This window comes from Coregonus lavaretus (assembly GCF_964263955.1).
Source record: "Coregonus lavaretus genome assembly, chromosome: 36".
NCBI classification, from domain to species: Eukaryota; Metazoa; Chordata; class Actinopteri; order Salmoniformes; family Salmonidae; genus Coregonus; species Coregonus lavaretus.
The window spans coordinates 18,142,923-18,157,829 of NC_140023.1; the positions used below are offsets into that span (position 1 = coordinate 18,142,923).

A 14,907-nucleotide genomic window follows, 5' to 3' on the forward strand; every position below is an offset into this window, starting at 1 on the left:
AATATATTGATAAAAGTCACCTTCTCCTAGAGAGATTTACACAGTTATCAAAACTTCAGGCCAGGGTAAGCCTACACAAAACACAGCCCTTATTTTAAGTGTTTCTAAAATTCTAAAAAAATGTATGGTGAAAAAACGATTGGAACAATTTCCTTCTTTGAATGCTAGGTTTTTTGGGCATTATGACTCTTACTGTAGTACTCTATAGACCTCCACGCTTATCCCTGTATTCTCCTTGGACTGATTTTGACCTTCCTCTGGTCATATCACCAAAGATGGTGGATATATTAAGATAGTTAACTCAAGCCGTTAACCATTTGAAAAAAGGGGGTGGCTCTCCATAGACACCAATGCGATAGCAGCTTGGTCTGGACTTCCATTAAAATAGAAACAATAAGGGAGTGGGATGTCTCGCTTCTTCTTCAGTCTTTGATAGGACGTTTTAAAAAAGGTCTGTACTGCACACTCCACAACAGCAGGTGGCGTTGAATATCAATGATTAGAGACAGCAGCTGTCGTCTAAAAAATGCGTATTGCGTAAAAACTGTCCACGGCCGGGAAAGCTAGTCGTTGAATACTGTAGCTGTCACTACGATGTCCTGCATGTATCTGTCTTTACAAGCAATCGAATTATCAACCTTCTCATGTAGCGAGTTGCTTACTTGAAACCTCATTTTTGGATAGAGTCATAGTAGAAGTCTCATTTCAATATGAATGAGCCAGAGGGACTGCGGTTCAGGAGGCTGAACAGACCACAGGTCATCACAGACGAATTACAGGAACCCCAATACAAGGGAACCAGGTAAGCTAGCCTACTCTAAATAATACAGTATTGATATTAACATCAGATACTGCTTTCCTTGCTATGTAGTATTTATTGCCTCACGCACAGATGCAGTCAACCACTGTGTTTCAGGCTGCATGATTCGTATTTCCACTTGCTAGTTGATGAGAGATGCAGAAGTAAACACAATCCATGTATAGGTCAGTTTTCCACTCACTGACAGGTAACAGTGGATGAATTACTTTGCATTATGCATGCATGGTATGAACCAAACAGTCAGTAATAAGTGGAGATAATTGGCCAGCATGCACTGAGTGATAGTAAGGCCTATTTAGGTTTGTCATAGATGTATTCTCTCTGAAAATAGATGCATTTGCATTCTGTGTGTATGTTTGAGTACTGCATCATCCACTGTTGACCTGAGCTGACCTAATTTATCTCTTCAAACACCCAATAACAAATTGATATTAAAATCTTGAAGAATATAACTTAGGCCTATGCCTCAGTAGCTTAACACAGCTATCAAACCTTTATTTAACCCAAAACATAAAGGTTATAGGCCTACTCCATTGTTTATAAACAACAAGAACATACAAATCTTCCAAATATTTATCATATGGATGTCAGACTGTCAGTCCTTGCATCTAGAACTCTCTATGAATTTGAGAGAGGTTACATTTCCTCAGCATCATCCCTCAGCTGTATAGAAAAGTGGCGGGCGGCTTTAATTGATCTATGTTTTGTTTTCCCCAGTACCTACAGTGGAAAGGTATTCCGTGTGACCCTAGTGACCTTGGGAGGATGCCTGATCCTTCCATTGCTTGTGGTCTTTTTTCTGCTTGAGTCTCCTATTCACCCTGAGCTGCTCAGGTGAGATGTCAAGAATGAAAATCCTTCTCTCTTTTTTTCTCCTGGTCTTTAGAATCATGTTCACTCCAATAGCTCAGAAATGTATTGACTTCAAGGAATGTTAAGACTAATCAGCTTTACTGCAATATACTTTAGTCAGTCTGCATAGTCAACATTTCTGCTTACTTTTCAACTTTTGGAAATAACGTTTGTGGAAACTGTTCTGTACATTTCTACCACAAGACCCTCTGACAGATTTCACTCAACTGAATGACTAGGCTTATACTACTTGTATAAGTCCCTCTCACAGATTTCACTCAACTGATTGACTAGGCTTATGCTACTTGTAGAACATACATTATGTAGTATATAACTTTAGTATGTAGAATGGTTTCAATTGTCCCTAAGCAATAGAATTTATCATGTAGGCCTAATGTTTTGATGCAAATACAAAATGCTTAGCCAAACATGATCTTATTTCAATAATTGATTCATTAATGATTGAGGAAAGATTGATAAGGCACTCTGCTCAAAGTCTGAATGCACGGTTGCCATTTTCTATTAGGCGCCTCCAGTCAGTTCAGAATCCCCCTTGTCCACTCCTCTGCCACAACCCCGATCTCTCCACAACTGCATAGCCGTATTTCTCTATACTGCATTCTCTACTAATGCTATTAGATTGAGTGATTTGCTGCCCCAACTTGCACAATGGCCTTGGGTCATAGACAAAGCTGATCTCATTTATCACCAGTGTCTGCCCCTCAGAACAAATAGCATGCATCTCCCTGTCCTCATTACAATTCATTGCTCAATTCTGCATCCACACTTAATGATCCATTCTGAGGTCTTGGGGCCAAGGATTTCCTCTCTCCCATTTCTCCACAGCACTAGGCTCCAGGGTACAGTCTAGTCAAGGACGAGGGTGTTGATCAGTGATTCATACTGATTCTGTTTCCTCATTTGTTTCCTCTTGTCTTTTCAGCCTCAATGAGCCTCCCCTTATGTCTGGGTGTTACGAGCCCAACTTTAAGCTGAGGGAGGCACAGCGGCTGTTTGAAGACCAGCTTGTTGGCCCAGAGTCCATTGCCAACTTCGGAGGTTAGTATGGGGGTAGAGCATTCCAGTTGGAGTTTCGCCACATGACAATGTCCTTCACCCAGTTTGTTTGGGCTTGTGTAATTCATGGTGATGCCACAGTAACAGCAGCCTGATATATCAAAGGTGATAGGGCAATGCAGTCTGGATTGCAGACATGTCAGCTGGTGACCAATAATGGCAGATGTTTAGGTTTTCCAAATGAGCTATGGTAAGCGTGGTCTTAGTGACAGACAGATATTTGGGATGACATATATTTTCACACATGACATGACTTCTGCTTGACTAGTATTCCTCTGCAACTGTTTTGCTTTTCTGAGGTCATAATGGTGAACCGTGTCCAACATATTGCCCTGGCATTTTTTCAGTTTCTAAATGCTAATTGTTATTGTCTATCTCCTTCTCTAGATGTGATGTACACAGGTACGGCTGATGGGAAGATAGTGAAGATTGAGGGCAAGAGCATCACTGTTATAGCCAGACTTGGCAAGCCACCCTGTGGTAAGTGAGCAAGGACTAGAGCTGTGACTGATTCTTCACTCATTGTGTTGCCGGACTCAGTTAGACCTGATTTCATAAACTTTCATTTCACAATGTTGTCTCAACTCTCAACTTGACATGATTTAGACAGAAATGACTCAACAGAAATGACTCAACAGTTCCAATTGCTGAAGACTGGAGTTTCAAATGCTCAATCATAAGCAACTCTTAGCAGTTGCATTTCACTCGTGCCTTTTATGGAATGTTTTTATACTTGCACAACAAGGATGGCTTAATGCACAACAGGCCTAGCAGGTTGGCTCAAAACTGAAAAGACATGTCAAGAATAGACTGAGCTCTAACCCTAGTATTTGCTCATATTAATCAGATTAGCCTGTTCAAAATGATTGAATTATAAATAGCACCCAATAAATGAGGAATTACTTCAGATACCTCATGTCCACTGGGTTGTGTGCTATGTTTTAGATGGATCCCGTGAGCAGGAGCCTAGCTGTGGACGACCCCTGGGTATCAGAGTGGGTCCTAACGGCACCCTGTTTGTAGCTGACGCCTATCTGGGGCTTTTCGAGGTCAACCCTGTCACAGGTCAGCAGCATACACAGCTAAGGGCAAGCTTCTACATAGCAATGGCATCACAGTGCTCTATTTCCTTGATAGGATAGATTTTAATATCAGTAATGTGACATAGACCGGTTAGGAATTAAATATTTGTTTTTGAATTTCCCAACAATTTCACCTTTTACTCAGTATAATACATTTTGTTGCATATAATATCCTCCAAATAAAAGCGCTGTAGTATGCAAGTCATTTTAGTGATGTAACTCTCTCTCCTTGACTCATTCTAAAGGTGAGGTGACCAACCTGGTGTCGGCTGGGCAGATGGTAGGGGGCCGGAGGCTCTCCTTTGTTAATGACCTAGATGTAACACAGGATGGGAGGAAAGTGTACTTCACAGACTCTAGCAGCAGGTGGCAGCGGAGAGACTACCTTCATCTTATCATGGAGGCCACAGCAGATGGACGGTAACTGTTACCACAGACCTTATGGAGAGCCTTGAGCACATTCTAAAAGCAAGGTCTTGTCTCCTTTGTCAAGAGTTTCTATTGATATTTGATATAGATTTAGGTTATTATAGTGCCTTAAAAGCATGTGTGTTCATACATAATGTGGGTACCTTTCATTTTTAAGAAGGAATGGTTTATAAAGACAACAAACTGAAGTTTGAGAAAAGCTGTCCATATGTAACCCTCTGTCTGTCTTTCAGTGTGTTAGAGTATGACACAGAGACCAAGGAGGTAACAGTGTTGATGGAGAACCTTCGTTTTGCCAACGGGATCCAGCTTTTCCCTGATGAGGAGTCTGTACTGGTGACTGAGACTACCATGGCTAGGATTCGCAGGTACTGTAGTTGATCCTCCTGAGCAACACAACCAGCCTTATTTAACTAATTCACTGAGTGAAGAAATGCTACCCACAGGGGATTCCCCCCCCCCCCCCCCTTATTTCTCTCTCTCTTCCTCTTTTGAAACGTTCTGTAGTTATCTCTTGTTTCATCAGATGCTAGGTTGTTTTGGTGGCCTCTTTGAACGTGCTCCAAGTGCGCCCACAAGGTTTTTAATTTTTCTCTGGTTTTCATTATTTTCTCTCCACCGTAACAAGATTTCATTGGTATATTTCGCCTTTGTAATGTCACGCTTTTTAAAACCTGCAAGGAGCACAGTCAATTCTCCCAAGCCTCACCTGGATAAATGATGCAAGCGGACTGTTGCCTTGGTAACGGAGCCCCTTCACCAAGCTGCCTGAGTAGAAAGACAAAATTAGCTTGTCCATTCTCTAATAGTAATGCTTGTGTGGGTAGAAAGGGGGAGGACACGCAGGTTGAAATATCAAAACGAACTCTGAACCAACTATATTAATTTGGGGTCGGGTCCAAAAGCATTAAACAAGTATGGCAATTTAGCTAACTAGCTTGCTGTTGCTAGCTAATTTGTCCTGGGATATAAACATTGGGTAGTTATTTTACCTGAAATGCACAAGGTCCTCTACTCCGACAATTAATCCACAGATAAAAGGGTAAACCGAGTTCGTTTCTTCTAGAAGGCTTCTTGTTCTTTGGACTTTATATGGCAGTTGGCAACCAAGTTTAAGGTGCATTACCACTACCAACTGGACTGGAGTGTGGACCTCAATTCATCTTTCAATCACCCACGTGGCTATATGCTCCTAAAAACCAATGAGGAGATGGGAGAGGCAGGACTTGCAGCGCGTGAAGTGTCAGAAATAGAACCAAGTTCTATTTTAGTGCCTGGCTACGCAGACGCTCGTTGATGCGCGCAAGTAGTGTGGGTGCAATGATTGAATAACATGTATGTGTAAATGTATTTTGTGACGCGAGCGGTGTGGTCAGCATGTAATGCAGACAGTTTGGGGACGTTTTCTATTTGCTGACTGTGCAGAATGGAAATCAGTAAATGGATTCCTTTTAGGTATTCCCAGCAAGTAGATTATTTCCTCCCTCCCATAACTGGTTTATAATAGTCATAAGTCATACATTTTCCTTTGGCTTTATCAATGCAGACAGCTTGCTGAGACAAATACCCTGGTGCTGCTGAGAACTCTGAATCTGGGTGGTCTTTCTATAACACAGACTTCAAAGTATTGTGAAGACTGCTCGTACAATAGTTTTTTTGTCAAATGTTTTGAATTGTTTCCCGTAATACCTCTGTCTGTCACACATACCGTGCGCATGAGGCAAGCCATTTTAACCTTAATCTGCATGACAGAATAGACTTTCTTTCCCTCATCTCCTGAATTTCCATTTAATTGACTGTCTGTGTCCCTCTAGGGTCCATGTGTCAGGTCTAAATAAAGGAGGAATGGACACATTTGTTGACAACCTGCCTGGTTTCCCTGACAACATCCGTCGCAGCTCCTCTGGAGGGTACTGGGTGGCAATGTCAGCGGTGCGGCCCAACCCTGGCTTCTCCATGCTGGACTTCCTGTCTCAGAAGCCCTGGATCAAGAAGCTCATCTTTAAGGTAGATGATATGACATGATGTGATATCATATGGTATTATATGATATAAAACAATAGCTTTGTCCATTTACATGGAAGTTTAAAAAAGACTACAGGGAGAACAATTTGCATGTCCTATTTACTGTGACTATGAGTCTAGTATTCATTCCTGTTGGTCTGATTCTTGGGCGTTTTTGCATACAAGGGTTTGGGATCTTGCCAGCTGGAAACAAATATTGAAGGGATTCATTCATTGTGACCATGAGACCAGTTTGTTAGAATGTGTATATTTATGTGTGATCTCTAGTTCAGTCGTGTTTTTGTGCTATGACTCATCCCTCCCTCCTTCCTCCCTCCCTCCCTCCAGCTCTTCAGTCAGGACATGCTGATGAAGTTTGTGCCTCGCTACAGCCTGGTGATAGAGCTGCAGGAGAGCGGGACGTGCGTGCGTAGCTTCCATGACCCCCACGGCATGGTGGCGGCCTACGTCAGCGAGGCACATGAGCACGACGGCCACCTCTACCTAGGCTCTTTCCGCTCCCCTTACCTCTGCAAGCTGGATCTCAGCAAGGTGTGAGCTGGGAGCTGAGCACAACCACTTTCTCAGACAAAACCCATATATGAGACTGCTGTCTGCCTACCTAACACCTCCCTACCTAGTCTCTCCCAAATTAGTGTTTTCCAATAACAACAAATACATCAGAATTGATAAGAATGGCTTAATGCTTGATGTGCTGCATTTGCATTGCTTTTCACCAGCTTCAGGAAAACATGGACTAGTCTTCATTAAGTATCTGCACTATTAAGGCGCATTTGACTGGGATGCAAATCCATCCTTTCTAGTCTTATCAGCCCACAATGAACTATTAGCCCTTTCTGACAGTGCATTTCAGTTGTAGCTCAAGGAATGTGTTATTTAACCAAACAGTCTTTGGGGAAAGTAGTTTTCCCAAAAATCCCCATGTTGTAAGGTACATTGTTTTTCAGGTCTGTGTTTTGGGTTGTTGAAATGTGCCAAATTTGTTCTCGATTTTGTTTGTTTAAACCATTCAGTATCTGCACTTTTAGTTTCATTTTTGCACTAAGCTCTCATCTCACCCTTAAATATAACTGACAATGTTATTCTTGTACTTGGAGAATTTCAAAGACGTCATCTTATCAGTTGAAATACACATGTAAAAATCACTGAATCAGTATTATTCTAGGAGTGCCACTGAACTGATTTATTTTGTTGTGTATATTTAGAAATCCTAGATCTAGTTGATCATAATAAAGGTGATGCAAAAAGAATACAAAATAAGTATGAATCGTTTCCCCTCATTGTGATACATTTCATCGGCTTTTGTATAATGCACTGTCAACTACCTAACGTAATGTCAATTTTGCCAGCTTTCAGCTGAGTTTCTTTTGAATTAAAACAGTTATGTTTTAACTGGCTTTTATCTAATAATATGAAAAACATGATGGCACATTTCTACAGTTTGTTTAGCTACTTACTAGTGTTTACATACTACTGCCATAAAGATTAGCCTGCTACTGACCGACTACATGTCTTAAATGATAGAAAACAGTGTCAGTGTACGCCTCAGCAATATACAGTACCGTAGACATCTACATGAGATCACATAGAAACCCTCCCCTGCCTCAGAACCAGTGAAGCTCATTAAAAGAGGGTGCACAGAGCGCTACTTCAAAGAGGGTGCTGAGAGCTCTGAGATGAGAGTGCCGACCCCCCTCAGAGAGCCTCCTCCCAGGGCCGCCCGCTGCTACAGTCAGCCTTTTCTGCTCTACTCGCTCCTCAAGATCAGACACTGCTACTGCACTGGTTTCATAAGAGCCTTTGAATAATTGAGGTGTATCACAGACTATTAGACACAAGGTTAGGGTTCAGGTCACTGAGTGCTGAGGAAGAATGATAACCCTGGCTTTTAAAAAGGCCCTGTGGAGCAAGCCTTCAGATGGAATCTGTAGAAGGTTTATGTTTACATGGCCTTATATAAACGTGCTTGGTTGTCAAGTCCTTGTTCACAAGGTTCCGTTTTTTATCAGAGCTTGTTGATCAGAGTCTGTGCAGACCCTAACTCAGGCCAAAATGTGATTATTTATAATTCGGTGTATAATTTGCAAGGGTCAATGCGGTCTACCATTTTATTATAGGATAAAATACAAGGTTAGGTGCCTTTCGGTTGTTATTGCTATGTAAGTTGTAAGACTTGAAAGGCCTGAAAATCATATTGCTACTCAAGACACATGGAAATTGCCATTGTTTGACTATATATGTTAAAGGAGTAGTTCACTATTTTACAACTTGATGTTAGACGGTTCCTCACCCTGAAAGTAGTCTATGGGCCAAGATAAACTGTAATCCATGCTTCGGTTTTCTTTAAACAGCCACTACAAACTTCAGCTAACCTTAGCCAATCCCAAGCTAACAATCAATGGAAGTGATGGGGCATGTTTAAAAATTGATTTATTCCAAATCACCTGAAATCAATTCAAATCAACTACATATTTGTTTTTATGTTACTTAAAGGTGATTTGGCCATTTATTTTTTTAAACATGCCCCCATCACTTCCATTGATTGTTATCTTGTGGTGGCTAAACTTAGCTGAAGTTTTTATTGGCTGTTTAAAGAACCATGGATTACAGTTTCTCCTTGCTCATAGACTACTTTCAGGTTGAGGGACCATCTAACATCAAGTTGTAAAATAGTGAACTACTCCTTTTATTTAGAGAAATGTAAATATGCTCAGTTATATGACCATGTTTAGAAGGAAACAGCTTAGTATTTCCTCAGAACATTGAATGAGGAAGGATTGGGTTTCATGGAGAAGTGGAAGGTCGGTCAGATGGACTGCAAATAAAATTGGTAGTCTTCATGAAGTGGAGCCAAGACATAGTCCAAACCTCAAAGTCACAGTGGAAGGTCTGAAATACAAACATGCACTCTATTATAAAGAATAATCTACAATGTTATGACTTTTAGCCATGATCCATTCCACTTGTCAGCCAAAATGAGTGCTGGTCTTTACCCAATTGCTATACATACAACTTTGACATACTGTATCATATTTAAATTCAATCCACACTACTGTTCTTCCAACTTTTGTTAATTCTGCACTAAAAACATAATGTGTACTGTACAATACCTGCTGTAACAAACCATCTGGTTGGAACTTGCAGTTGGCCAGGTCTGTGTTTCTGTGCCACTTTTTGAGGCACACAGTCCGTGAGAGGTCTACTTCCAGAATGTATTTGACCCCCTTTACAAGCTGTAACGGAAAGCTTTGTTGAACTGAAGAAGTTTATGCCTCGCCAGTATAGTCCAACTACAGTATATTGTGAACCATACCATATGGCACAGATTTTATATATGATCACTAACAGGTTTTTAGCCAAAAAAGTTCAGCATAAAGGTCAAAGTTATTGTTTGTCCTCCATACCTGTCTTTCTGCTTTCTCGATTGCAGATGGCCTGAAGAGGAAAGCATCATTGGTCTGGTTGTTAAATGAATAGGTCCCATGAAGAACCGCCTTTAGGACCCCCTTGTCATCCGTGCTGATGTTATAGGGGGCGCCAGGTACAGACATATACCTGTGGCAACTGACTGGAAACAAATAAAAGTGCTTACTCAACACCATTCACAAATGTTTGTTATATTAGGGTAATTAGCCTGAAAAACAAAACAATAAAATAAGTAAAATAAGAAAAACATAAGTAAACAGGCCAACAATCAGCATATCAAAAGGCAATATAATTAGTAATATGACACAGGTAATTGTTGACCCTAAGAAATAATAATAAAAAAGACTAATGCTAATGGAAAATACAAAATAAACAAGGTATCCTTTCTTTGGCGTTGGCTTGGGCAGTGGACATGTACTGTACCTGAAGTGTTATTGTTTTCATTTATGTAGGTCTACTTGTTTTTTGTTGGTTATATCTCATCTATGTGGTGTTGGCATCCCTATCTACACTGCATTTTCACAGTCTTTGCGCGAGACACACACACACACACGCACACGCGTACAGTGTTGTAAAGTACTTAAGTTAAAATACTTTAAAGTACTAGTTTTTTGGGGTATCTGTACTTTACTTTACTATTTATATTTTTGCCAACTTTTACTTGTACTTCACTACATTCCTAAAGAAAATGATGTACTTTTTACACCATACATTTTCTCTGACACCCAAAAGTACTCGTTACATTTTGACAGGAAAATGGTCCAATTCACACTTATCAAGAGAACATCCCTGGTCATCCCTACTGCCTCTGATCTGGCGGACTCACTAAACACAAATGCTTCGTTTGTAAATGATATCTGAGTGTTGGAGTGTGCCCCTGGCTATCCGTAAATAAAGAAAACTAGAAAATGCCGTCTGGTTTGCTTAATATAAGGAATTTGAAATGAGTTATACTTTGACTTTGACTTTTGATACTTAAGTACATTTTAGCAATTCCATTTACTTTTGATACTTAAGTATATTTAAAACCAAATACTTTTAGACTTTTACTCAAGTAGTCATTTACTGGGTGACTTTGACTTGAGTCATTTTCTATTAAGGTATCTTTACTTTTACTCAAGTATGACAATTGCGTACTTTTTCCACCACTGCATGCATGCACACACATACACACACACACACACACACACACACACACACACACACACACACAAACACACACACTTACATACGACTGTGTGCTACAACTGACAATCAGAACTGTAGCCAAAGGCAAGTGACACACAATATATTTTTCTCATACTGATAAATAGTCAGCCAACATGAGCAGAGAAATCTGACTCCTCATAAATAAACTGAAACCAAGCCATAAGGGCCTAACCCTAACATGATTATATAAATCAAGCAGGATATAGCTGCATTATATTGCACAAGAATGATAATTTACTGTCACGCATTGCTACTGATCAAAGATTTTTTTTTACTAACAGATATTGGTGTAGTTATGTTATGGTAAAGTAATCAGAAGGGTTAAACTGAGGAAGTTGACAAAATCCTCAGATCCTTAGAAAACCTAGACAACCAATTGGCTTCACAAATATGACATGCAAAACCTCCAACTTCAATTAAACACACACAATTTCATCCTGTTAAAAGATCTTACCAATTGAGCACAGGCACAAGCCAGAGAAGAGCAGAAGCATGTTACCAATGCCTGTTGGAGCTTTTTCAACACTGTTCTGTTTATTTTACTTCCTGTAAGGCAACACTTTCACCACACATTGCAGACTAGCAAAACTTACCATGGCCCCTCTCTCACAGGACATGAGCTCAACCAATTATAGCTAGAAGGTACAGCCAATAGCGAAAACTGAACAAGATAGTTGGATTATTTCAATATCTTTTGATTGACATTCTCTAATCTTTTTGCAACAGAATATTATTTTCATGAATTGTGTACTTGGAAAGGTGGTGCATAAGTACATAAGAGAAGAAACCCACTGGGCAGAGACGTCAATTCAACGTCTACTCCAAGTTGGTTCAACAGAATTTCATTGAAATTATGTGGAAACAACGTTGATTCAACCCGTATGTACCCAGTGGGAAAGCACCACAACCAATTTTGAATTGGCTTTAAATTGGTTTAAAGCTGCCTTTCAACATAGTCCTGTGTGATAGCATCACTTTGAAGACAGCAGAAGACACCAGAAAGGCAGAGGTTGGGGTGGTTAACATCACATCCTGTGTTAGTTTAACTGACAGCCACAGAAGAACTCCCAACAGTCCAGTAGGAGACTTTAACCTTTTATATCTTTTATGTTTAATCTGAAATAACCCAGCTAGCACATAATGTTCTGAGAACCATATGTTTTTAGAGCTTGGTGGTTCTCCAATGGTTATTTTGCATACAATCTTCCCACAACTTTCTGGGAATGGTGCAGAATAGTTGCTTGTCTTTGGACCATTCTTAGCACATTTAAGGAACTTATTTTCTTGGTATTTCATTACTTTAACAAAACATTTCCTAAAAGTTCAAACATGGTTATATTTAATTAAATTTTTGGTAATGTTCTAGAAACGTTCTCCAAATGGTTTGACATTGGGAATGTTCTCAAATAGTTCAGAGAACGTTAAGAAACGTTATTCTGTGGGAATGTCAGTACAGTAGGGCACATGGACATTCATTTGCTTAAATAAAATAAAATAAATTAAAATTTTAGTTGTAACATACACGTGTTTAGCAGATATTATTGCGGGTGTAGCGAAATGCTTGTGCTTCTAGCTCCGAAAGTGCAGTAATATCTAACAAGTAATATCTAACAATTTCACAACATATACCCAATACACACAAATCTAAGGAATGGAATTAAGAATATATACATATATGGACGAGCAATGACAAAGCGGCATGGACTAAGATACAGTAGAATTTTATAGAATACAGCATATACATATGAGATGAGTAACGCAAGATATGTAAACATTATTAAAGTGACTAGTGTTCCATTTCTTAAAGTGGCCAGTGATTTCAATAGGCAGCAGCATCCTCTAATGTGCTAGTGATGGCTATTTAACAGTCTGATGGCCTTGAGATAGAAGCTGTTTTTCAGTCTCTTGGTCCCAGCTTTGATGCACCTGTACTGACCTCGCCTTCTGGATGATAGTGGGGTGAACAGGCAGTGGCTCGGGTGGTTGATGTCCTTGATGATTTTATTTGCCTTCCTGTGACATCGGGTGCTGTAGGTGTCCTGGAGGGCAGGTAGTTTGCCCCCGGCAATGTGGGCGGTGCAGTACTAGGCGGTGATACAGCCCGACAAGAGGCTCTGTTGCGCCTTCTTCACCACACTGTCTGCGTGGGTGGACCATTTCAGTTTTTCAGTGATGTGTATGCCAAGAAACTTGAAGCTTTCCACCTTTTCCACTGCGGTCCCGTCGATGTGGATGGGATGTTTCCTGAAGTCCATGATCATCTCCTTTGTTTTGTTGATGTTGAGTGAGAGGTTATTTTCCTGGCACCACACTCCCAGAGCCCTTACCTCCTCCCTGTAGGCTGTCTCGTCATTGTTGGTAATCAAGCCTACTACTGTTGTGTCATCTGCAAACTTGATGATTTAGTTAGAGGCGTGCTTGGCCACGCAGTCATGGGTGAACAGGGAGTACAGGAGGGGGCTGAGCACGCACCCTTGAGGGGCCCCAGTGTTGAGGATCAGCGAAGTGGAGATCTTGTTTCCTACCTTCACCACCTGGGGGCGGCCCGTCAGGAAGTCCAGGACCCAGTTGCACAGGGCGGGGTTCAGACCCAGGTCCTCGAGCTTAATGATGAGCTTGGAGGGTAGTATGGCGTTGAATGCTGAGCTATAGTCAATGAACAGCATTCTTACATAGGTATTCCTCTTGTCCAGATTGGATAGGGCAGTGTGCAGTGTGATGGTGATTGCATCGTCTGTAGATCTATTGGGGCGGTAAGCAAATTGAAGTGGGTCTAGGGTGACAGGTAAGGTAGAGGTGATATGATCCTTGACTAGTCTCTCAAAGTACTTCATGATGACAGAGGTGAGTGCTACAGGGCGATAGTCATTTAGTTCAGTTACCTTTGCTTTCTTGGGTACAGGAACAATGGTTGCCATCTTGAAGCAAGTGGGGACAGCAGACTGGGATAGGGAGAGATTGAATATGTCCGTAAACACACCAGCCAGCTGGTCTGCGCATGCTCTGAGGATGCGGCTAGGGATGCTGTCTGGGCCGGCAGCCTTGCGGGGGTTAACTTGCTTAAATGTCTTACTCACGTCGGCCACGGAGAAGGAAAGCCCACAGTCCTTGGTAGTGGGTCGCGTCGGTGGCACTGTGTTATCCTCAAAGCGGGCAAAGAAGGTGTTTAGCTTGTCCTGAAGTAAGACGCTGGTGTCGGCGACGTGGCTGGTAGTCCGTGATTGTCTGTAGACCCTGCCACATACGTCTCATGTCTGAGCCGTTGAATTGTGACTCCACTTTGTCTCTTTACTGATGTTTTGCCTGTTTAATTGTAGCAGTAGCCATGGGCGGTGTGTTCAATAGGGCGATATGGGCGACGCACTGCCAAACGGGAAAAGGAAGGGATTTTTTTTCTAATCAATTATATCATGGCAACAGTAGTTCAGTGTTCACGTCTGATCTGCCAGCCACTAAATGTCCAATCAGGCTAAAGTCGTGCTTCAAATGTCCCCGCCCGTTTTGGGGCGATTTCAGTCAGGTTTAAAATCGCCCAGAAGTCTCTCATAGCCTCTAATGTAAAATATTTTTTTTTCAAATTTCTGAGCTTTCAATACATTCTCTATGGGTGTCTGAGGGCTTGCACTTACGCGCTTTCGTCATACGTAACGTAACGTAACCATGAACGGCAGACAGCAACGCTTGGACAGCGACTGGTGTAACCGACATGCACCATCTTTCAGAAAAGATTAAGAAAAATGAGCTGTCAAAGACCCACATTGATAGCTGTTTGAGATTGTCTGCTTTGGTGAGAGTGAATATTGCCACTCAACTGGATGAGGGATACAGGCTAGCTGTCCGCCGCCACAACGATGAGGTTAGCAACAGCAGAGTCGTGAACACTGTCTACGAGAATCGAGACGACCTCATAGAATGTTTTGAAGCCATCCGGACGGGTTCATTGGGTTCATTTGACCAGCCCACCGTACCAGAAGCTACAGAATAAGG

General features: G+C 41.3%; 1 protein-coding gene and 1 pseudogene across 2 annotated transcripts; one reads left to right on the top strand and one right to left on the bottom strand.

The window, feature by feature from the left end:
• The first annotated feature begins 469 nt into the window (after window positions 1-469).
• On the top strand, window positions 470-7,781 carry LOC311110929 (adipocyte plasma membrane-associated protein-like). Its single transcript, XM_084153575.1, has 9 exons — window positions 470-802; window positions 1,538-1,654; window positions 2,616-2,731; window positions 3,137-3,229; window positions 3,695-3,814; window positions 4,077-4,251; window positions 4,494-4,628; window positions 6,075-6,267; window positions 6,613-7,781. Exons 1-9 carry the CDS (start codon window positions 711-713, stop codon window positions 6,820-6,822), a joined length of 1,251 nt encoding a protein of 416 aa, XP_084009701.1. The 5' UTR covers window positions 470-710; the 3' UTR covers window positions 6,823-7,781.
• A 599-nt stretch (window positions 7,782-8,380) lies between these two features.
• On the bottom strand, window positions 8,381-11,516 carry LOC311110930 (cystatin-F-like; annotated as a pseudogene). Its single transcript, XR_014615912.1, has 4 exons — window positions 11,375-11,516; window positions 9,690-9,853; window positions 9,396-9,518; window positions 8,381-9,174 (listed from the first exon to the last, which is right to left on the bottom strand). The product of XR_014615912.1 is annotated as a cystatin-F-like (transcript).
• Between the last annotated feature and the right edge of the window lie 3,391 nt (window positions 11,517-14,907).

Excerpts from the sequence above, each read along its gene's own strand:
- LOC311110929 (XM_084153575.1), top strand. The coding sequence starts at position 711 with ATGAATGAGCCAGAGGGACTGCGGTTCAGGAGGCTGAACAGACCACAG. Across the intron at positions 4,252-4,493 it reads GAGGCCACAGCAGATGGACG|TGTGTTAGAGTATGACACAG; the intron begins GTAACTGTTACC and ends TCTGTCTTTCAG. Across the intron at positions 4,629-6,074 it reads ACCATGGCTAGGATTCGCAG|GGTCCATGTGTCAGGTCTAA; the intron begins GTACTGTAGTTG and ends GTGTCCCTCTAG.